Raw genomic sequence first — 24,843 nt, forward strand, 5'->3', positions numbered from 1 at the left:
TAGCCTCAAGTCGAAGTCATTAATGTTCATCAGAAACAACAGTGGTCATAGTACGGAAACCTGGGGAACTCCACTGTATACCTCCCTCCAGTCCGAAAAACAGCCATTCACCACAACTCTGTTTTCTATCCCTCAGCCAATTTTGTATCCATGTTGCTACTGCCCCTTTTCTCCCATGGGTTTCAGTTTTGCTAACAAGCCTATTATGTGGTGCATTATCATACATCTTTTGAAAGTCCATATACACAACAGATTTTCAATAGCTCTGCTTTATCAAAACACTGAGTTTTATTTGAAACCTCATTTATTTGTAATGAGCAGTTTTGTTTTCACATCAATTCTTTTATTCTTTGTGAAATACTTATAGTGTTAGTGCAAACTACAAGCCAAAAGTAACACACTGACAGATCAATGGCACAGCACGGTGAAGATGTACAGGCGACATGATGGTTAAAAGATCAGCAAAATGGAAGATAATAAAAGAGGAAAAGCTAAAAACCTACACAATTGCATCAGTTTAACACGCACACACCAAGAAATAAGTGAACAGCTGTTACATACATATAGTATTTACAGCACAAACAGGCCATTCGGCCCAACAGGTCTGTTTCTAGTTTCTTTTCTTTCCAGTTTTGAAGAAGGGTCCAACCACGAAACAGTCAACTCAAATTTCTCTCCACGGATGTTGCCTGACCTGAGTTTTTCCAGCATTTTCTGTTATTTCGGATTTCCAACATCTGCAGTATTTTGCTATCGTACCAGGTCTGTGCCAGTGTTTATGCTCCACACATTCCTCCTCCCACCCCTCTTCATCTCACCTTTCGAACCTTCTGTTCCTTTCTTCCTCGTGTTTATCTAGCTTCCCCTTAAATGCATGTGTTGCTAAAATGGTGACAGAATGCCCCTCCTCGTTATACACTCTGAACTTTCCTCCCTTTTTCCTCCTAGACTTTGAATGCCTGACCCACAGATTATTCCTGACTGCATTGAAACTGGGCAATGTTCGCCTCTGTGCAAATTGTGTTTTCTCCTGTGTGTAAAGTTAAAGAAAAACGCCTTCCATCAGCGGACATCCATCGGTTCCGAAGTCATAGCCCGCAACATCACGAGCTGCCTTCTTTTAATATAGCAGTAGCGGCGGCTCTTTAACACCTGCTGCTTTGCAGGGTATCCCACCCTTGCTATCAGTGATTTCCAGCCCCAGGTCCCATCTAGGCAGCTGTACTGAACCCCTGGTGACAAATGGGCACCAGAACAATTTCACGTGTTCAGGTTTACTGCAACACATCTGAGGCATTACCGCAACACAGCGCCTGAAATCCAACAGGAAAATACACAGTGACATTCACTGATAATCATCACCAAATAAAAATTGTGAATATTGTTGTATTTTGCTACACAAACATATCCTTTAGCAAGCAATGGGTAACTGTCAACGACTGACCAAAGATCATTGTGTATAAAGTATTCTTGCTGAATGGAGCTTTTAACAACTGAAACAAAAGAGGGAGATATCAAACTACAGGGGATTATATGTTACACAGCTCAGAGCAGAACTAACCCAATTGGGCAAAAACTTCTCACACCTTCAAACATGTCATTTGATCTCCTGTAAAGAGAAAAATGTGCAGCCACAAACTTGTTGCACTAAAACCAGATGTACAACGTTTTTGTTGCTAGATTAGCACTTTGACAAATGCTGGCACGGCAGCATTTTTAAACTGAGCGGTTCAAGGAGTGACCCCAGTGGGTCAGCAAAACCAGAAATCACAAATAAAAGAACCAATGATGCTTCAGGACAAAAGATTCCAGAAATGGGTTGTGGAAACCTGCAGACACATCAACAATCTCCCCACCCCACCCCATCAAAACCAAGGGCGGAGCATCATACAAATGGAACTGAAAGTTTTCTGCAAATACAATTTCAATATCCAGGCTGTTGGAATAGCTGCACCAGTGCCACCAACATGTGATACTCAAACCCTTCACAGATGAGGGTTATCTCAATGCAACACCAACAACTTGCATTTCTATAGCGCCTTTAACGTAGTAAAATGACCCAAGGCACTTCACAGGAGTGTTATCAAACAAAATTTGACACCGAGCCACATAAAGAGATATTTGGACAGGTGACTTGGGCAGAGAGGTAGGTTTTAAGGGAGGAAAGAGCTAGAGATGGAGAGGTTTAGGGAGAGAATTCCAGAGCTTAGGGCCGAGGCAGCTGAAGGCACAGCCACCAATGGTGGAGCGATTAAAATTGGGGATGTGCAAGTGGCCAGAATTGGAGGAGTGCAGAGATCTTGGAGGGTTGTAGGGCTGGAGGAGATTACAGATAGGGTCAAGGCCATGGAAGGATTTGAAAACAAGGATGAGAATTTTAAAATCAAGGTGACCAGAGTAAAGAAATGAAATGCACACACCCAAAATAACCAAGACCTCAAGCCCAGATCCATAAAAATTAGACAATGCAAGATATTTCAGGTATCAGTGCAGCTAAAACTCAAATGCTAGAATTATTTATGTTAAAAAATTATTTCACTTGGTTCCAACAAAAGCCAAGCATAACAAATTCATATTGTAATATACCTTAAAAAAGTGTCCCGCAATGGATGTTTAAAGTCATACATTTCCATGTTCTTTGTGTAGCTGTTCAAAGTTTTCAACAAGGTGTGTTGAACAGTTAGAATGATAAATCAAAATATATGAAAGACATGCGGAGCAGAACAATTTAATTCAGTGACATCAGTCTGTTCAAACTCAAGGAATGAAAAGCAATGTGTTGGTGTGATTGATTCATTTTCTTTGTAAATAGTTAGGCTCTTCAATTTGTAACTCTGACAGAAACGAATAAGGTTTTCCATGGGAGCCACACTTGTTTATCCTGAGCCAAAATGGAGCTGAAACTGAAACTAAGTCCGCTGGTAGGATGGGGACAGAGGAATATAAAGAAGTTTGTTTCTTTTTCTCAACCAATTAACGTAATATGACAATTAGTTTTTGTACCTATGCAGCAGCCAGATTGGCCATTGCAACCTGGTTGCAGCCAATTAAATGGCAAACCACACGCCACATCCTGACAATCAAACACTTGGACTGCAGCAATGTCACTGATAGTTTGTCACTGCAGCTACTCTCGGCTTCAAGTACACAGTTTCCAACCAATCTACATGGCCCTGACTGCAACATATTGAAGATTCAATCTCCATGATCACTATGCGCCTCTACAGACACACAGAAAAATAGCCCAACATAGAAACAAGTGGCATATAACAAGCTTTGAAAAAGCCTGGCAGTTAATTGCCGTTGGTTCTATAAAAGAGGTATGTTTGTGGTGACCGGTCAGGTGGTTGCTTTTAACTATATACTGTAAAACTTCAAAGCTGGAAGATTCCACTCTTTGATCTTAAAGCACAATATGCCTTAAGCTGAAGTCCAGAAATGCAAATCCTAGCAGTAGCATTGTCTAAGGGCTCATCCACAGGAGGACAAGCTTCTTCTATGGTTTAGGGCTCTTACTTGTCCCTTATCAGCAGTGAGGACTATGCTGTTGTCCCATTTTGTTCTGGCTCTGTTACGTGGCCTCTTCCCATGGTGGGGAATGTTCTGGCAAGGTTAGACTCCGGGGTGCTGCACGAGGTGTCCATACCAGAGGAGGTGGCAACGATCAACCGACCGGGACAGCAATGGTTGTTTAGTCAGGGTGGTACAGTCTCATTTAAGATTTTGTGCTGAGGCTTAACCTTTAGAATCAAGTCCATCAATTTACCTATTCATTACTTTGATACATACCAACGTAATAGGCTGTTAAAATATTGGCCACCAAATTTAACTTTTTTTTTTTTTTTTTTAAGCTGGCCATTTTCTTGCATGAAAATAGTTTATTGTTGCAAAGCAAATTCACTTGAAATTTCATGCAAAAATAATGGTTGAAAATGGACTCCATATCCACCCACGCCATCATCAGGCTGCTGTGCCTGCAGTATGTATGATCTATGGGATGCACTACAGCAAATCCCTCCCCTGCAACCTCTACCATTGAGAATGAATAATGATGTGGGAACACCATCACCTCCAAATCACACAGCATCATGACTTGGACATATATTACCATCACTGGGTATAAATCCTGGACTACTAGTGGCAGCACCATCACCACAAGGGCTGCAGCAGTTCAAGAAGGCCCATCGCCTAACCAACTATGACTGGACAATACATACGGCCTTGTCCACATCACCCACATCCCAAAAACAAAAAGTGAAGAGCTAGTACCACAGACTGCAGGGTACCTAATTTTTAAGTAGATCTTCAGTCAAACTAATTGAATGCCTCAAGTCAACTGCATCATGTGGACATCTACATTCTTTCCCAAGGGGAAAAAAAAATCCAAAATGCAGAGAGCAGCAGTGACGTGCTCAGAAAAACAGTACAACTTAATTAATGATGCAGAACTACCTTAACACACATCATCTGTCCACGATAAAGCTTTTCATCTAGTGTTTGGTTTCCGCTGGGATACCCCAGAAATGCTATGACCGTGTTGCACTGTAAACATTCATTAAGAGGAAGTTATTTTAGTTGGGGGGGGGGGGGGGGGGGGGTTGGGGCATATTAATGAAAAGCCAATCAGAATTTCCCTCCTCTACCGCATCTCCGGAGCCACTGTTGATGTGAGCCTAAACAGGAAAGGGCAAAGGGAGAGAAAAGAGACCAAACCTGATCCAGTATTCCACTGCCATCCAAAGACCTGCTCTTCCAGCAGAGGTCATAGATCAGAACTAGGAGTAAGAATTCCTCTCTTTGACACAGGGTTGATGGGGCCAGTTACAGCATCTCAACTACTACCTGACAGATTGGTGAACTCTCCCCTGGGAATTGAATCTGGGGCCTTTCAGTCAGGGAAGATTCAATCCAAATCGTTTTACTGAAGAAAATTTCTTCTCCCTATTTTTTTTAGATTCTTATACAACGCACATTTCCTACCCAAGAGGCTGAGTAGGCAAACTGTTCTTCGCGCATTTAGAAGACGGTCTTCCCTCAGGCCCAATGGGGGTCGACGTTTCCCTGCTATCTGCAGCAACGCACTTCACACGCCCTCTGCAGATGGTCCAGGTGAAGTCAGGAGCCATGTAGGAAATCTTGGGCAATTTCACATGACATGATGCAACAAGTCAACATACCCACAACCGACGCCACATTTTAAATTTATTCCTTTTTTTTCCCCCCCCTCCTAGTTATACTGTAAATATTTTGATTAACAAATACTTGGCAAAAATAAGCATTTTAAAATTAATGCTCCACTACAAGCAATGCATTGAAAAGTATCAATAAACAGACAGGATTGCAGTTGTTTTTCTGCACCCATATAAAGCTACTATTTGGTATGGTTTTTGTCATTTTATGGTAGAATGTTGTAAATCTGTTCCAGTTCCATCATTTTGCCAGTTCTAGCTGAAAGTAATTTCGAAATTTACAGCAACAGTTATTCAAAGGGTTAAATATGCACCGACGAGATGGAATAAGGCACTCCGAACAGGAGAAAAGGCAGTCAGGGTGATGTTTGGCCCATTTCTTTCCAGCTTTTCCAAACCAGGAGGTCTTTACTTTTGGCGAAGACGACGATCAATTTTCCAATGTGGTAACCATAAAGCTGGCCAATACCATCGTTCCGGCCCATTGACAACAGCATAGTCAGGGAACCTAGGGAGGCAAGAAATACCAAGGTGAAAAGCTGCCGTTGAGAACAAAAACAACTTCAGTTATCTATCTCCTGCTCTGAAGCATGCACAGGAGACCAGAAGGACTTCAGGTAACTGGCTACCATGAAGGTCAAGATACAGCAATTAAGAAAAAAAAGTGAAACAGAAAGCTAGTCACGTTGGAAAAAGCAAAGTTAAATGTTGCAGATGTACCAACGAGCCCATTTTTGTCCCAGCAAGTTTATACACACATTATCTGAAACTTGAAGCACTATTGTGCACACATATGTGCCTGCTTTTGGAGGGAGCTACAGCACCCAATGCATGCAGTCAGCGCGACCTACCTACCCACCCACCCACCTCCCAGACGTCCTACTAACTTATTGGGTCAGATTCCTGCAGCATGTAGGTAGAGTACTTCCAATCCATGTTCTGGAGCAATGGAGTATCGATGGCAACCCAACACAACTTCATTACCATCTTGAGGATGTTGCTGAAGAGCCTGATCTGGTAAGTAAAAAAAAAAGCCAACTGGACCCTAATGACGGCCTCCAAAGATCAGCATTTCAAAATCGGTCTCAACACTGGCACGACCTAGACTTCAGCCCAAACAAACCGCACCATCCTACATTTGCATTTGGACTGCAGTCTTCCTTTCCTGTAAATATTCCACCACTGGGTTGTATTTTATGAACTGAATAGAAGCAAAATCAGAAAGAATTAACAGAAGTGTCCAGTAACTAACAAAACAAAATTTGGAGCAATGTTCCCGCTAAGCTGTGCAGTCATCTGCAAGATCCCGCGCAGGTCACTCACCGGTTTAGAACAATGTAGATACCGGGCACACACAAAAAATTTCAAGCAGGCCGTGCATTGGGGGAGGCAGGCCGCGCAGGAGGTTGGGCAGCTTATGGGTGGGACATTGGATTGGAGAGACCATTACCACAATTTTGAGCCATTCTTGAAGCATTTTCTGCTTGATATGGCTCTATCCTGACTTGATCCTGCTTTTATGCCCAAAGCAAGTTGAAACTTCCGAGACAGCATTCAATGCACCTGAAGCGGTGATGGCCACACGTGCTGCTCACACAATGCCCCTCAACTTCAGCACCACCATTATAGGGGATCTCACTGAAACATATAAAATTCTGACAAGGCTAGACAGACTGGATGTAGGGAGGATGTTTCCCCTGGCTAGGGGGTCGAGAACGAGGGGTCACAGACTCTGGATACATGGTAGGACATTTAGGACTGAGATGAGGAGAAATTTCTTCACTCAGAGGGTGGCGAACCTGTGGAATTCTCTACCATAGAAGGCTGTGGAGGCCAAGTCACTGAATATATTTAAGAAGGAGATAGATAGATTTCTAGACACAAAAGGTATCAAGGGGTATGGGGAGAGCGGGAGGTTATTGAGATAGATGATCAGCCATGATCATATTGAATGGCGGAGCAGGCTCGAAGGGCCTACTCCTGCTCCTATTTTTTCTGTTTCTATATGTAGTGCTGGTGGTGTGGTTTATTACGCACATTCTGCGTTGTGGTGCTCCTTAAAATAACATATCCAGCTTGTGCAGCCATTATGGGATGACTGGGTGCTGCTTCAGGGTTACCGAATTGTGATCTCATGAGTTTGATGGGTTAAGATAGTGGGTTAAGTTGGCACATCCCACTCCAAACGCAAGACCCGCCCAAGCCTCGAATGACAGCTTGCAGTTGACCTTGTGGAAATACGCAAGGGTGGAAAGAATGCATCTCTTCCCAGGTATCAGCCTACCTGTCTTCAGGAGAGCCCTGGCTTCGTTTTAACATCTCCCATAATGGTAAGATAAGATTAGGAACACTGCAAGTCAGGGACCCAGTGCAAACCCTATCCACTGCACTGTGGTACAGCACGCTAGGAGCCTCACGGTGTCCTGCCACGATCACCTCGATTTCATTCAATAGTGCATGATTATCTACGCCACAATTGAATAATTCAGGCATCAGGATGAAATAAGGCAGAAAGGCCGTTTGGAAAACCTCACTCCTACAGTTAAGGTACAACCAAGCTTTCTCCCAACTTACATGGCAATTATTCTAGAAAATGGTGTAGTTCAATTATAGACCACCCAATTAAAGCCCAGGTGGTCAGATACTAGACATAGCACCAACAATCTTCCTCTTTCTCACTCCTGTCCCACCTCATAATATACCACAGAGGAATAAGTTATTGGGCATTTGAAAAGGAGAAATATAACTAAAGGAGGTTGAGCTTAAGTATATTTGCAGTGTGAAATTATTGTGCAGTGTCAATTGAATAGAGTCCTGCAAAGCTATCATACAACAGAACAGCTCACTGTAGTCAACAGATAAACTCCACATGTGCCAAACAGATCAGTGTGCATTGGTGTCACAACTGCACCAGATCCCCGTCTTATCAGAGCACCACAGCAAGGGCAGGGACTTCCTCACTGGAGGCAGGAACGAAAAGAAGGCACTCAGCTATTTCCATGCATCCACGAACAGTTATCAAGGCAAATAAATGTACGCCTCACTTCACATTCACCTTTAGCTGATGTGTTGTGTGGGGGGTGGGGGATCAGAGAGACAGACAGATGTTAAAATAGGGTATTGAATCACAAAGTGAACTGTAAAGTCTGTTCCAGGACTTCATAATGCCATTTCCTTTTTAACATGCAAAGCAATTTGCTGAAAGCATCTACAGAACCCCTACCTGGTTTGTAAACTTTCAGAGGCTTTTCTCCAAGACTGTTGGCAATATTATCCACGGCAACCACTGCATGAAGTCCAGCATGATAAGCCATTTTAGGCTCATTCACATCTGCACAATCTCCTATCGCATAAACATTAACCATCCCACTGACTTGCAGATGCTCGTTGACTATTAATGCACCATTCTCAGCAAGTCGATCACCTGTGAAAAAACACACAAAATTTGCATTTCAAAAGATATACAAAGATTAGTCCGTATTGTGCTTTACTTTATGTTGTGAAAGCAGCAACATACTCGAGTCTTGCCTCAGGCAGACGAGTCAACAGGAAGCCTATTTTCAGACAAATTAGAACCCACCCATCAGTTTAAAAATCAAGAATAAAGGTTTATTTTGAAGCTTCTCATAACCAAAGATATTATCCCAACTCCTTCTTCAGAATAATACTTTTGTGCAGACTGTAGCAAAATGCTCTGTGAATTGACTGAAATACTGTTAACAAAATGGCATTTCAGCTTAAAAGGAATCCACACAAAATGGAGTCAGCAGCTCGACTGAATGGGTCAGAAAATCAGAACTAATTAAGACCATGTTTATTTAAACAGAGCATTCCTTACCGGTGAGAAGACAGCCAACATTCAGCACTGGCTCAGGAATAGCTTGTTTGTGGGTCATAAATATGTCGTGCCCTGTTTGGTCCTGTGCAAGACCCTTCTTAAAAGATTGAAAGTTAGTGGAGCAAAAATGGAACTTGGCATGTCTAGGTATCCATGCCTCATTAACTTTGATATCTTCGAGGGACTTACGTGACTGTTAGAAATGCTCGATATCAAGAGGTGAACCCTTCTGACACAGGCCACCCAGATTGGTCAATTGCATGGAAAGGGTTTTTTCTTTAAATTTAGGGTATATCAGAGGTGTCTCAGCAGACTGTCTTCATTAGATGTAGAAACTCTTTGCTAGTTAGAAGATTCTCTAGGTCTTCTTTTGTAGTAATTTTTACCTATCAGATATAGAAGGGTACCTTGACAAGTACAAGGTGTATTCAGGACAGAGAGCACGAGGTTTATATAGACCAGATTATATGGCTATAATTACCCAGTTACAGGCAGAAGTGGGTGTGTGTCACTTAATTGTACATGTTGTCTGAGATAAAGGAAGTTAAGCCAGTGAGCTACAGTTACTAGTGCACAAGATGGATTCAGCTGGAGCAGAGGATCCGAGTGGAACAGATAACCCCGCCATCGAAGGGGTTCATCAACTAGACACTCCAGAAGCCAATGCTGCCATCCCAGGCGAGGAAGAAAATCAACTCAACCATGCCGCTCACAAGGGCAAGGTCGTATAAGCTCTGGCAACATTGCTAACCACCAGCAGGCAGACACTATTCAATAGATTAGCTAGCCAATGCTGTTAGTGTGTCAGCTATCCAAGAAGTTAACGATTTGGAGGAGGGGACCGAGTGTAACATATCAAAGTTTGCAGATGATACTAAGATGGGAGGGAAAGTAGTAAGTGAGGACATAAAAAACCTGCAAGGGGACATAGACAGGCTAAGTAAGTGGGCAGAGATTTGGCAGATGGAATACAATACTGGAAAGTGTGAGGTTATGCACTTTGGCAGGAAAAATCGTAGAGCAAATTATTATCTTAATGGCAAGAAACTGGAAAGTACTGAAGTACAAAGGGATCTGGGGGTCCTGGTGCACGAAACTCAAAAGGTTAGTATGCAGGTGCAGCAAGTGATTAAGGCGGTCAATGGAATGTTGGCTTTCATTGCTAGGGGGATAGAATAGAAAAATAGGGAGGTATTGCTTCAGTTGTACAAGGTATTGGTGAGACCGCACCTGGAATACTGCGTACAGTTTTGGTGTCCATACTTAAGAAAGGACATACTTGCTCTCGAGTCAGTACAAAGAAGGTTCACTCGGTTAATCCCGGGGATGAGGGGATGGACATATGAGGAGGGGTTGAGTAGATTGGGACTCTACTCATTGGAGTTCAGAAGAATGAGAGGCGATCTTATTGAAACATATAAGGTTGTGAAGGGGTTGGATTGGGTGGATGCAGGGAAGATGTTCCAGATGATGGGTGAAACTAGAACTAGGGGGCATAGTCTTAGAATAAGGGGCTGCTCTTTCAAAACTGAGATGAGGAGGAACTACTTCATTCAGAGGGTGGTAGGTCCATGGAATATGCTGCCCCAAAAAGCTGTAGAAGCTACATCATTACATAAATTTAAAACAGAAATAGACAGTTTCCTAGAAGTAAAGGGAATTAAGGGTTACGGGGAGTGGGCAGGAATTTGGACATGAGTCTAGGTTCGGATCGGTCATGGCCCTGTGGGTAGCGGAGCGGGCCCAGGGGCCGTGTAGCCTGATGCTGCTCCTATTTCGTGTGTCTAATTCTGTTAGATTCAGGAGATGGTTCTGGGATAGTGGATTGGCGGTTAGGATCAGATCAGCCATGATCTTATTGAATGGCGGAGCAGGCTCGAGGGGCCGATTGGCCTACTCCTATTTCTTATGTTCTTAATCCTAAATGAATATCACCAATTTGCAGTAGTCTCAGTCACTGATCTCAACTATAGTTTGATGTTCAGTAAGTCAGTTAATGCAGAATTCCAATGATGCACTGAGTTGCCTTTGCAATCACGGTTATTCATTTGGTTAAGTAACTACAGGTATTACTTAATCATTTGTTGTTCAAATTGCTAAGAACATAATAGGAGTACTGTGTTTGCAGACGACACAAAGCTGGGTGGGCGTGTGTGCTGTGAGGAGGATGCCGAGAAACTCCAGTACGATTTGGACAGGTTGGGTGATTATACTGCATCTGCCATGCATTTGCCCAATGTGGATAAATGCAAGGTTATCCATTTTGGTGGCAAAAACAGGAAGGCAGATTATTATCTGAACGGCAATAGATTGGGAGAAGGGGAAGTGCAACGAGACCTGGGTGTCCTTGTGCACCAGTCGCTGAAGCATGCAGGTGCAGCAGGCGGTTAAGACAGCAAATGGTACGTTGGTCTTTGTAGCGAGAGGATTCGAGTACAGGAACAAGGATGTCTTGCTGCATTTGTACAGGGCCTTGGTGAGACAACACCTTGAGTACTGTGTGCAGTTTTGGTCACCTTATCCGAGGAAGGATGTTCTTACCATGGAGGGAGTGCAGCAAAGATTCATCAGACCGATACCTGGGATGGCAGGAATGACGTATGAGGAGAGATTGGGTCGATTGGGCTTCTACTCGCTGGAGTTTAGAAGAATGAGAGGGGATCTCATTGAAACTTATAAAATTCTAACAGGACTAGACAGACTAGATGCGGGAAGGATATTCCTGAAGGCAGGGGAGTCCAGAACCAGGGGTCACAGTCTAAAGATAAGGGGTAAGCCATTGAGGACAGAGATGAGGAGGAACTTCTTCACCCAGAGAGTGGTGAACCTGTGGAATTCTCTACCACAGAAGGCAGTTGAGGCCAATTCATTAAATATATTCAAGAAGGAGTTGGATATATTTCTTAAGGCTAAAGGGATATGGGGAGAAGGCAGGGACTGGGTACGGAGTTTGGATGATCAGCCATGATCTCATTGAATGGCGGAGCAGGCTCGAGGGGCCGAATGGCCTACTCCTGCTCCTATCTTCTAAGTTTCTATGTACAGTTCTGGTCTCCTTACCCAAGGAAAAACATACTTGCTTTAGATGGAGTGCAGCGAAGGCTCACTAGACTGGTTCCTGGGATAAGGGGATTGCCCATTGAGAAGAGATTGAGTAGACCAGGCCTATATTCCTTAAGGAGAGTTTAGAAGAATGAGGTGTGATCTAATTGAAACATATAAAATTCTTAAGAGGCTTGACAGGGTTAATGCTGGGAAAATATTTCCTCTGGCTGCGGAATCTAGAGCACAGGGTCACAGTCACAAAATAAGGGGTCGACCATTTAGGACTGAGATGAGGAGAAATCTCTTCACTCAGAGGGTGGTGAATCTTTGGAATTCTCTACCCCAGAGGGCTGTGGAGGCTCAGTCATTGAATATATTCAAGACTGAGGTCGATAAACTTCTGGGAAGGAAGGGAGTTAAGGGATATGGGGATAGTGCGGGAAGGTGGAGTTGAGGTAGAAGATCAGCCATGATCTGATTGAATGGCGGAGCAGGCTCAAGGGGCCGAATGGCCGATTCCTGCTCCTAGTTCTTAGGATCATTTGTTATTCAAAATTGCTAGGTAACCCTGTCTGTAACTATTTATATCTATACAAACAATTAATACTCAATGTTTATATTTAAAGTAGTGATAGTTATGATCTTGTAGTGAATAAATAGTTGTTAGCGCATGATTTGTTGTCTGACGTTTTTGCAAGAAAGGGTTCATTCATTCACTCACTAGCTCATCAGTATCATGTTAGTTTTGAGAAAATAAGGTTTTAAATTTTTAATGCGCTTATATTCCAGAGGTCTGGGAACAAAAAACCTTCATAGGATACTTGGGGCTGCCTAGTTTAATGGTGTTTCATCAACACTTCTCTTCCCCCCCCCCCCCCCCCCCCCCCTTCCCCACCCACCCCCTCCCCGCAGCTATTTTGTCACTTCTTTCCTAATTGCGTCTTCATCCTTAATTAGAGCAACAGATTTGCAATATATATTTTTTTTTAAATCACACGTTCATTTGTCCATAGATTCTATCATGGAAGGTCACAGTGTCCATCTGTTCACAGGAAGCCTCCCACAACTCGGGGCACCGTGAGATGTTGAATATCATTGACTCCAATGTAACAATTCTTGTGCGACAGGTTAAGTGCACTTTTTTCCTGTCCTTCACTCTCGGAAGGGGGAGGATTGCCTGCAATTGTTCTGTTGACCCAACGCCATCATAGCAACCTGTACAAAATAGGACAAGTAAACACTTGTCACAATCTTGAAGCACCTGAACAGGTAACCTCAATGTTAAGCCCTGCCCCGTCAGACTACAAGATCATGATTAGATCACTACTTAAACATTGAGCATGCAAACAATGAATAGCTACAAAAGCAAGATACTGTGGATGCTGGAAATCTAAAATAAAAACCAAAAAATGCTGGAACGCCTCAGCAGGCCAGGCCAAATCCCCCACCATCAATATTCTGGGGGGGGCGGGGGTCACCAATGACCAGAAATTTAACTGGACCAGCCACATAAATACTGTGGCAACAAGAGGTCAGAGGCTAGGTATTCTGCAGCAAGTGTCTCACCTACTGACTCTCCAAAGCCTTTCTACCATCCACAAGGCACAAGTAAGGAGTGTGAAGGAATACTCTCCACTTGCCTGGATGAGTGCCGCTCCAACAACACTCAAGAAGCTCGACACCATTTAGGACAAAGCAGCCAGCTTGATTGGCAACCCATCCACCACCTTAAACATTCACTCCCTCCACCACCGGCGTACCGTGGCTGCAGTGTGTACAATCTACAAGATGCACTGCAGCAACTCCCAAACCCACAACCTCCTCCACCTAGAAGGACAAGGGCAGCAGGCGCATGGGAACACCACCACCTGCAAGTTCCCCACCGAGTCACACACCATCCTGACTTAGAAGTATATCGCCGCCAATCCTTCATCATTGCTGGGTCAAAATCCTTGAACTCTCCAATTAACAGCACTGCAGGAGTACCTTCACCACATGGACTGCAGCGGTTCAAGAAGGCAGCTCACCACCACCTTCTCAAGGGCAATTAGGGGTGGGCAATAAATGCTGGCCTTGCCAGCGATGCCCACATCCCATAAATGATTTTTTTTTTTTTTTTTTTTTTTTTTATAAAAGTGTTGTTCCCTGATTCTTATTTTAGCATAGCTTTATCACCATGGACTAAAAAACAAGCCACTGTAAAAAAGGAGCTGGACCTTAATCCACTAGAATAGGTTAGAATTAGAACTTACTAAAAGCATTTGAATACGCCGAAGAGTTGATCCTAATTCCAGTACAACAGATGACCATGTCTACAATGATTTCCAGACCCTTGTCAGTCAACACTTTCATGTCATTCTGCGTTTCATTCATCACGAGATCTTGCAGGTTAGTGACTTTCTGTCCTTGTGGGGAAAAAGCACACGAGTACAAAGGATTTACTTACATTTTAGACTAACTAATGTAAACTGCATCCATCCAAATATAAACTTCAGGAAGCCATTCTCAGGGGCAACATCATGCATCAATGGAGGGTCCAAGGTCCCCAGGATCATCTCTCATCAGGGAAACCAGGCAAGGTACCACAGCACAATTTATCAGGAGTCAAGTTCAAGATGGACTGAACAATGCACCATTTGGGAAACAGCATAATTCAGTCCAAAATCAACTTGGATTGACTCCAAAATAGAAAAACAAAAGCAGGAAAACGTTTCCATTTTCTCACGTCTTCCACCCCCACCCCTCCAACCATCACCCACCCCCTCCACAAGGGTCAATTTTCTTCATCGTTGAAAAGAATTTGATTGTGCTAGATAATTAGTTCTATTAAAAAAAAGGTAAAATTTCCATGAACCAAGGGGGTGAAGAGAAAGTTCTTGGGGTGTTATACCTAAAGCGAGTATTAAGCAGGTTGAATCTGCCAAGTCCCAAGGGCAACAGACATCAAGATCCATCCAACAAGCCGACCTTTACATTTCCTCAGACTACAAACAGAAGTGGATTAAAGGACTGATAAAAAGAAACCACGACAAATACTGGAAATCCAAAAGAAAACAGAACATGTTGGAAACACATTCTGACAAAGAGCCTACACCAGAAACATTAAAAAAGGAATTATCTGGTCATAATAATAATCATAATAATATAATAATAATAATCAACTTTGTCATTGTACTGCACTTGTGCACTAACAACGAAATGTAGGCTTTCCACTCACATCACATCACAGAATCACAGAAACCCCACAGCACAGATAGAGGCCATTTCGGCCCATCAAGCCTGCACCGACACATATCCCACCCTATCCCCGTAACCCCACGTATTTAATCCTCTAACACTAAGGGTCAATTTATCATAGCCAAATCAACCTAACCTGCACATCTTTGGACTGTGGGAGGAAACCGGAGCACCCGGAGGAAACCCACGCAGACACAGGGAGAATGTGCAAACTCCACACAGACAGTCGCCCAAGGCCAGATTTGAACCCGGGTCCCTGGCGCTGTGAGGCAACAGTGCTAACCACTATGCCACCGTGCCGTCTGGGAAAAATAAAAAGAACTTTCTATAGTGCTCTCCGCGGGACCCTGCCGCACGCAAACCGTCGGGTCACCGTATTTCTCACAACAGCGACCACGCTTCATAGAATCATAGAAATTTACGGCACAGAAGGAGGCCATTCGGCTCATCTTGTCCGTGCCGGCCGACAAAAAGCTATCCGGCCTAATCCCACTTTCCAGCACTTGGTCCGTAGCCCTGTAGGTTTCGGCACTTCAAGTGCATAACCAAGTACTTTTTAAATGTGATGGGGGTCTTTGCCTCTACCACCCTTTCAGGCAGTGAGTTCCAGACCCCCACCACCCTCTGGGTGAAAAAACTCATTGGCTGTAAAGCACTTTGGGATGTCCAGAGGTTGTGAAAGGCACTATAGAAATGCAAGTTCTTTATTTTTCCAGACGTTGATGTATTTCTAACATTTGCTGTGATTTGAGGACACGGACCAAAAGTCAGATTTATACACAACCGTGACAATGAACTGACAGATCCTGAATGTGTCAAGTAGGCCAGAGAAGGGCGTCAGAAGCATGCAACGATTGCTAAAATCAATGCCAATTCCCCTTCCAAAATATAGACAATTGCCATTTTTAAATGAGCTGCCATGAAGGGTCTTTTTGTCCCTTCTAAATCTTACTCTCATTGCTGGCCTTGACACCGTACCTAACTGAAGCTGGACCCCTTTCCTCAGGAGGATCTCCTTCACCCCTTGCCTTACACTGGGTAAGAGTTGAACATCAGCCAAAGGAATCTTTGAATGAATCAAGATTACCTAAAGAGAAAAATGTAAGTTAAAAAAAAAATCAGCGTTGTGGAAGCATAGATTTAGCTGCAGATAAGAGATCGTAGCAGATCGTGTAACATGCGTGAGAGCACTGTGCCGGTTACACTTGCTCCGAAGTTTGAACAGGTTTTTTCCCCCCCCTTTGTTTTATGCGCATAAACTGTTCAGAATGGACTGCCTGAAAAAGTGGTGGAACCACATTCAATAGTAACTTTCAAAAGGGAATTGGATATATACTCAAAAAGGAATCATTTGCAAGGCTATGGAGGAAGAGCGGGGGAGTGGGACTAATTGGAGAGCTCTTTCAAAAGATCCAGCACAGGCCGATGGACCGAATGGCCTCCTTCTGTACTGTTAAGATTTTATGACTCTTTGAGGGGTCATGGGAAAAAAATTCATGAAATCTTTTCAGTTTTTGTCCCAAATCATAGAATGATACAGCACAGAAGGAGGCCATTTGGCCCATCGTGCCGGTGCCGGCTCTTTCCAATAAGTCACACTAACCCCCTGCTCTTTCCCCATAGCCCTGCAGATTTCTCCATTTTAAGTATATATCCAATTCCTTTGAAAGTTACTATTGAATCTGCTCCCAGACACTTTCAGGCCATGCATTCCAGATCATAACACCAGATCAGCTTGAAGACAACGGGCCGTATTTTCCGATCGGAGGCTTCCCGCGTGCGGACACCTCCAATCTGGAAGAAAAAAAAAATCTACGCACTTACCCAAGGTGCGTATAGTTCCGCTGCTGGGCCTCTCCAACGCCAAGTGCGCAGGGCCCACGTATCCCAGAGGCGCAGGCGGTTCGCAAGTGTCCCTGGGATCACGTGGGCCATGGGGAGCCAATCAAAGAAGGGAATCTCCCTTCATACACTTGACAGATAGACCTATCAAATATATGAATTGAGATCACCCCAAAAACACTAAAAAAAAAATTAAATCACATTAAAATTAGTTGAAATTACAATAAATTTAATATTTTAAAACAATTTTAATTTTTTGAAAAAAATTAAAGATTTTTACAGGGCTAAAAATAAACTTTTAAAAAAAAAAAAGTATTTTTAAATGATAAATGAGTTTTAAAAAAATAATTTAAAAAAAAACTTTTTTTCCAAAGCTTATGCAGGCCTTAGGCTTTTACTAGACATAAGATTTCCAAGGGTTTTCTGCAGGCGGAGGTTCTCCAGAAAGCAGAACTATCCGCCCGCAGGCGTCCGATCTATCGAAAATGCTGGTTTTCAGCGCATGCGCTTGGCATGCCTGAAACCGGCATTTCCGATGTCCCTACAGGTGAGTACACAGCGCATACCCACTAGTAGGGGTCGAAATATCCAGATTCATTAACACAATTCAGAGGGGAAAGCGGGTGAAATTATTGCAACGAAACATATATGGATGGTTATGCTGCAATTTGTCTTTTACTCACATTTGCCTGCATCACAAGACAGTTAGGCGGCAGAGGCTTCAGCTTTTCCTAAAGAGCAGCTTAGAGGACAGTATGCAATGGGGACCTTGGTTCATGGACAGGGACAATCAGTGCAAATTCAGTCTCATTAAGTCAGGCTGACAATGCTGCGTACCTCTTTGTCAGGATAATCGGTTTTGATTTCTGCCGCCATTTCCACACCAGCAGATCCACCGCCGATCACAGCAACTCTCTGCGCTTCCTGAATCTGTGTGAACACACAAAATTACTTCAAGTAAAAGAAAAGACTTGCATTTATATAGCGCCTTTCACGACCACCGGGCATCCCAAAGCGCTTTACAGCCAATCAAGTACTTTTTGAAGTGTAGTCGCTGTTGTAATGTAGGAAAAGCGGCAGCCAATTTGCGCACAGCAAGCTCCCACAAACAGCGATGTGATAATGACCAGATAATTGGTTTTAGTGATGTTGGTTGAGGGATAAATATTGGCCAGGACACCGGGGAGAACTCCCCTGCTCTTCTTCGAAATAGTGGCCATGGGATCTTTTACGTCCACCCGAGAGGGCAGATGGGGCCTCGGTTTAACGTCTCATCCGAAAGACGGCACCTCCGACAGTGCAGCACTGGAGTGTCAGTCTAGATTTTTGTGCTCAAGTCTCTGGAGTGGGACTTGAACCCACAACCTTCTGACTCAGAGTTGAGGTGGTTACCAACTGATCCACTGGCTGACAGTTACAGATTACAGGAAAACCCTTGCAGGAGTCAAAATTGAAATTGCAGATGTCAAAACTTTTTTTTTTTTTTTTTTTTAAATAAATGGTCACCTTAACAGTCTACCACATAGCATTACCTTTTGCACTAGATTTTCATACATCTGAATAGCATTCTCCATTGGAACTGGTTCACTGAATTTTCCAGGGAATGGCCCCGAGCTACCAGTTGCCAATATGAGGTGGGAAAAATGTATAATCTTCAAAACAAAACAAACAGTCAGTTAGAATTGTACTGTGACATATTGAGATTAAAAGTTAAAAAGGGGGAGAAATTCAGTATCGCCCATCTTGGGGCGCGAATATCAGCCGGGTGCAAAGTTTAGCTCCCGGCGCTAATTATCGCCTCCGATTGCAAAATTCGTCTCTATCGCCCCCCCCCCCGGAGGTGATTTGAGCATTAAATCAGGCGCTACACACTTCTCTTAAGGCGCAAACATCAGGGAGCGAGGCGCTACCGCAGAACGCTACCGAAACTCAAGCGATGCCAGTTGCCATGGAAGCCAGACAGAATGGCGCCGTCCAGTTCTTAAAGGGGAGGGGCCATCTTGCTGGCCAGCCAATCCCTGCTCATTGCAGCCTTCAATCTCGGCCTGGAGAGACCTCAAAAGCAATTGTGTTGGAAACACTAATGGATAGGCCCAGGGAAAGAGCTCGGCGCTTAGGAACCTCAAAAGGGGTGCCGAGGGCCAAAACTCCTTAGGACAGCGTTAAAACCAAAAATTTTGCCGACAAGAAAAGGCAGGAAGCGCCCGCCTTAAAATAGCACTCCCCCAGCCCCTTCCCAACTTGAAAACGCTCCCCTCTACCGGTCGTTCCTAGCGTCAGGCGCTAAGGCAGGGGGCGCGACTCAGTATCTGGTCTGGGGCACTACCGGGGCGTTGCACGCTTGACTGACGTCACGATCTGCGGACACAGGAGATCGTGGCATAGTGTTTAGCGCCGCCGCAAAACGACTGGTCAATTTCGCGCGCGGCGCTAAAATTGCCGTGCTCGGGCGCCAAGTTCCTAGCGCCCCCAGAGGCCAACCGAATTTTTCCCCCCCAAAATATTTCACATAAATGACCTGACTGAGTTACACATCTAGAGCATTTATTTTCCTAAAACAGCAATGCTGCTTACCTCCCCACTCTCCAAAATAACATCCTGTTTCTCTAAATCAATATCAGTGACTTTGCCTTGCTTGAAGTTCTCTGCAAATGTCTCTTTGAAGGAGATGAATGTTTTCTTTGCAAATCCTAATGAAAAGAAAAGCAATACAGAAGTTGTGAAAATTTGAAGAGATCACCAATGGACAAGAAATGGTAACTAATGCAACATTAAAAAGGCTTCACAGTGAACGAAAGGTCATCGACCTGAAACGTTTCTCTCTCTCCCCACGATGCTGCCTGACCTGCTGCATTTTCTGTTGTTGCATTAAAAAGGCTTCTATTGGCCTCTGTCCATAGCCATCACCCATATTCTGTTTTGTGGGTTTATAAGTCAGCAGTTTTTGACAATACTCTGCTCTGAAATTGGAACATCATACTCACTATTGAAAATGGAGGTCAAAATGGTGAAAAGCTTTGAAGCAAAGAATAAGTGTTTTTTTTGTTTTTTTTTATAAAAAGTATAGTAAACTACCTCTCTCTCCCTTCCATGTATTACAAATTCACTTACTGCTTGAACTTTATCATTATTGCAAGTTTGGTCAAATATTATCCAAACACTCCAATCAATGTCTTGATTAGATAAATGGGGGAGTTTTCATTAAATTACTCTCGACTCCTGGAATGATCCGTTCCTCACGCTGGAGGACAAGCTGGGTCACTGCAGGCAAGGATCCCACCATCATTCGTCCGATCAGGCAACAGTTTGTGCACTTATACGGTGCAGTGCCATGCTGCCACTTCTGCTTGTCCCCTCCCGGGGTGGGGGGGGGGGGGGGGGGGAAGGTTTATTTAACCCAGGGCTTCAACCGTGGGTCTCCGTTTCGATTTCCTCACCCTTTGACTGGGAGCCTGAGCTTGTAGCACTATTACATGTGTATTCAACTATGCTTTTGTGATACAAAACTATTGAAATCGAAATCATATCACACTTGTCTGCACAGAATTTTAACAGTGGATTCTTTACAGCTAATTATTCAGTTGCTTAAAAATGGACAAACTGAAACTGCATTGTGGAGCAAGTAATCCCATTCAGTTATGACCCAGCAATAGAACTTCATCTCACAGCATCAATGTAAACAGCAAGCTACCAATAACTGTTCAGGAGTTCTCTCCTTTGTGGGGGTGCATCAGATCTCTTGTTTACTAATCCATCTCTACAGCATTCTGTAGACATGATGAAAAACAGAAGTATGCTTCAGGTGAACATCAATACCCATTTCCCAAGGTGCTTGTGAAATGTGTCGCACTCTTTTGTGGTTTCTGTAGAGCTTAGCACAGCAAGGATCCTTTACCTGATTAGCTTTGCCTTTTGTAAAAAAAAAATCCTTTGGGTGACAACAGAAAAATGTCACAATAAAAACTAGATACTCGCTAGTTCATTACTGCCGGAACGCATAGAGTTCATCCCCACAATTAACATGCAGATTGCTTTTCTGTTAACACACCACTTTCCACTGATGCTCGGAGGGCTCCTGGATTGTGATGGAAAGCATCTTTTATATCGATCAGCGTGAATGGAATTCGGTACGACTTCAGACGATTTCCTGCTGCAATCCCTCCAAAACCACCACCAACCACCACAACATGGACGCTCTTGTCCGCAGATACTGTTCCTCCCATGACGCCTCTAGGGAGAAAGAAAACAAAAGGGGGGGAATATTAGAAAAAGTATTTACATTAGTTGTCTGTAAACACTCCAGATGTCAACGGATTCACTGCAAAAGTACTTCGACCAGCATTCCCGATAGATTGGTGGATCAAGTGTGCAGTTTGTTTGAATATCTAATGTTCCAGTAATTTACATGCCAGCTATAATTAAGAACCTATTTACATTACAGAAGCACATCCAAGGTTCAATATTGAGCCGATTCCCTTGCTACCACATATGTGTTCACACTTCAGGGCAGAATCAGCAACTGGCCTTTGTTCCAGACTCTCTCTCATACTAAATAGCAAGCATGATTAAAGCTCGTATCTTACACAGTGAGTGGAGCTGCCAGTGAGACCAGGGAATTCCACTGATGTCAGGAATGTTTCTGCACCAGCCAATGCTAAATGCCAAGAGCCAACAACAGCCAGAACTGTTGTTTGCAGCATACGAGAATTCAGATGTGCCAAGTAAAATCACCCTCTCAAGAGCAGTTTTAGTGCCTCCACTAATATTTGCAATTCTGACAAACATGCATTGTTTTATTACAGAGTCAAAGTTATTTATGCAGAGGATTAGAAGCAAAAAGAAATCTGGCACCTATCCCTGGGGCACTCAGCTCAGTGCATCTCCCTAACATGAACAAGACCACTTCCCTAACATGAACAAGATGTCAACCCAACCCAATACATCACAGCCATCAATGACCTTCCCTCCAATGCAAGGTCAGAAATGGGGATGTTTGCAGATGACTGCAGTGTTCAGCGCCATTCACCACTCCTCAGATAATGAAGCAGTCCATGCCCGCATGCAACAAGACCTGGACGACATTCAGGCTTGGGCTGATAAGTGGCAGGTAACATTCGCGCCACAGAAGTGCCAGGCAATGACTATCTCCAACAAGCGAGAGTCTAACCACCGCCCCTTGACATTCAATGGCATTACCATCGCCAAATCCCCCACTATCAACATCCTGGGGGTCACCATTGATCAGAAACTTAACGACCAGCCACATAAATACTGTGGCAACAAGAGCAGGTCAGAGGCTGGGTATTCTGGGGCGAGTGTCTCACCTCCTGACTCCCCAAAGCCCTTCCACCATCTGCAAGGCACAAGTCAGGAGTGTGATGGAATACTCTCCACTTCCTGGATGAGTGCAGCTCCAACAACACTCAAGAAGCTCGACACCATCCAGGACAAAGCAGCCCGCTTGATCGGCACCCCATCCATCACCTTAAACATTCACTCCCTCCACCACCGGCGTACCGTGGCTGCAGTGTGTACCATCTACAAGATACACTGCAGCAACTCGCCAAGGCTTCTTCGGCAGCACCTCCCAAACCCGCGACCTCTTCCACCTAGAAGGACAAGGACAGCAGGCGCATGGGAACACCACCACCTCCAAGTTCCCCTCCAAGTCACACACCATCCTGACTTAGACATATATCGCCGATCCTTCATCGTCGCTGGGTCAAAATCCTGGAACTCCCTACCCAACAGCACTGTGGGAGTACCTTCACCACACGAACTGCAGCAGTTCAAGAAGGTGGCTCACCACCACCTTCTCAAGGGCAACTAGGGATGGGCAATAAATGCTAGCATTGCCAGCGACACCCAGATCCCATAAACAAATTTTTAAAAACTCCGGTAGAAAGAGGTGGCTGAATAAAATTAAAAGGGATCACTCGATCACTGCAGAATATAGGATCTTCATCCCAAGTTTAGAGGTCACCAACTCTGGTAGGACATATTCCTGGAGGTTTAATCACATGGCCCCACCCCTATCTCCCACTGATCTGGATCTACCGCTAGTCTACCAACATGTCCATCCTCGTGGCCCACCGCCTTCCCAAGTCAATCGAAAAGCGAGTAGACTCTTCATTACCTGTCTGCATGATTCTCAACTTCAGCCAAATGGCCCTTTCTCCCCCATCTCCAATGTTTTTTAAAAATATAACTAATAAAAAGAGAGAAAAAAGTGTTCAAAAGATTTTTTTTTTTTTTTATAAAAAGCACACTATTTTACTTTACTCTCCCAATAATTTTTCTGCAGGATGGCTGGCAGCAGAGTGCCTTGGAGATTCATTTTCAGCTCCTGGAGACTATATGTTAGCAATGCTAGGCCAGGGACACGAGTGTATTATCTCTCTCTCTCTCTCTCTCTCTCTTCCCCTTCCTTCTCTCCTCCTCCCTCCCTCCCCTCCCCAAATATTCTACACTGACCTGAAGATATTCAACTCGGATCATGCACTGAACAGCAGACCGTTAAAATGGGAATGCTGGATTCTTGCAAGTGACCAACGTCGATGCAGGAGAATGAACGTGCTGTGCTCAGCTGTCCTGTGGAAAGGAGGCCAGCTGGGGCTCTGCATCCGATCGCCACCAGGTGGACAACACAGCCCTTGTCTGCAGCAACCTTCCCGGAATAACAAATCAACAGGCAAACCGGGAAAGCCGGAGTTGTTGGTTTTATTTGCCAGTTGATGGAAATCCGGATTTGCTGAATGCAGTTCCTACCCTGGAAAAAATAGCATTTTAAAAAGTTGCATAACTGTTCCAAAATGTCGACTCACTCTTGCAGGAGGGCGAGGTGCTGCAATGTTAATCTTACTGAAGTGCAGAGGCAACGTTAGACGAACTGAACTTAACTTCCAGCTTCCCCCCCCCGCCAGGCACCACTCAAGCAGGCAGACACTGACAGTCAGAATCAATTTATATCATTCCACACTCACCCAGCTGGGAGATCCTTCACAGCTGTGCCACACGCCGGTGCTTTTCTGCCTCAGCCTGAAACTCACTTGCTGCAGCTGATGTTGGGGGCCGACAGAGGGGAGGTGGTTTGTTAATCACGTGCTTTCCTCCCCCCCCCCCCTTGCAATTTCTGAAACGCGCAACATCCAATTGCAATGGGACAAGAAGCCAAGTGCAGGAGACAACAACAGAAAATGCAAGGGGACACTCAGCAGGCCAGGCAGCATTGAGGAAGTGAGAGAGAGAGAGAGAGAAACTGAGCCAACGTTTCAGGTCGATGACCTTTGGTCAGAACTGAAAAAAAGGCGGAGATGTAAACAGGTTTTAAGCAAGTGTAGGGGCAGGGAAAGAGGGGAGGAAAGAAACATAGAAACATAGAAGATAGGAGCAGGAGTAGGCCATTCGGCCCCTCGAGCCTGCTCCGCCATTTAATGAGATCATAGCTGATCATCCAAATTCAGTACCCTGTCCCTGCTTTCTCCCCATATCCCTTGATCCCTTTAGCCTTAAGAAATATATCCAACTCCTTCTTGAATATATTTAATGAATTGGCCTCAACTGCCTTCTGTGGTAGAGAATTCCACAGGTTCACCACTCTCTGAGTGAAGAAATTCCTCCTCATCTCTGTCCTAAATGGCTTACCCCTTATCCTTAGACTGTGACCCCTGGTTCTGGACTCCCCCTCCAATC

General features: G+C 44.2%; 1 protein-coding gene across 4 annotated transcripts; it reads right to left on the minus strand.

Moving 5' to 3' along the window:
* Window positions 1-699: 699 nt before the first annotated feature.
* LOC147098606 (ferroptosis suppressor protein 1-like) lies at window positions 700-24,242 on the minus strand. Of its 4 annotated transcripts, none has more exons than XM_085970515.1 (9): window positions 24,135-24,242; window positions 21,200-21,381; window positions 19,726-19,841; window positions 18,684-18,803; window positions 17,989-18,081; window positions 16,288-16,396; window positions 14,325-14,477; window positions 8,413-8,613; window positions 700-5,697 (listed from the first exon to the last, which is right to left on the minus strand). In XM_085970515.1, the coding sequence occupies exons 2-9, from the start codon at window positions 21,372-21,374 to the stop codon at window positions 5,546-5,548; spliced, it is 1,119 nt and encodes a 372-aa protein (XP_085826641.1). In that variant the 5' UTR covers window positions 21,375-21,381; window positions 24,135-24,242; the 3' UTR covers window positions 700-5,545. The 4 variants fall into 4 exon arrangements, with proteins under 4 accessions (XP_085826641.1, XP_085826640.1, XP_085826642.1 ...); XM_085970514.1 differs by lacking the exon at window positions 24,135-24,242 and adding an exon at window positions 23,976-24,085; XM_085970516.1 differs by lacking the exon at window positions 24,135-24,242 and adding an exon at window positions 23,626-23,731.
* Between the last annotated feature and the right edge of the window lie 601 nt (window positions 24,243-24,843).

This window comes from Somniosus microcephalus, chromosome 29 (genome assembly GCF_052327205.1).
Source record: "Somniosus microcephalus isolate GS21.2 chromosome 29, FLI_Smic_1.0, whole genome shotgun sequence".
NCBI classification, from domain to species: Eukaryota; Metazoa; Chordata; class Chondrichthyes; order Squaliformes; family Somniosidae; genus Somniosus; species Somniosus microcephalus.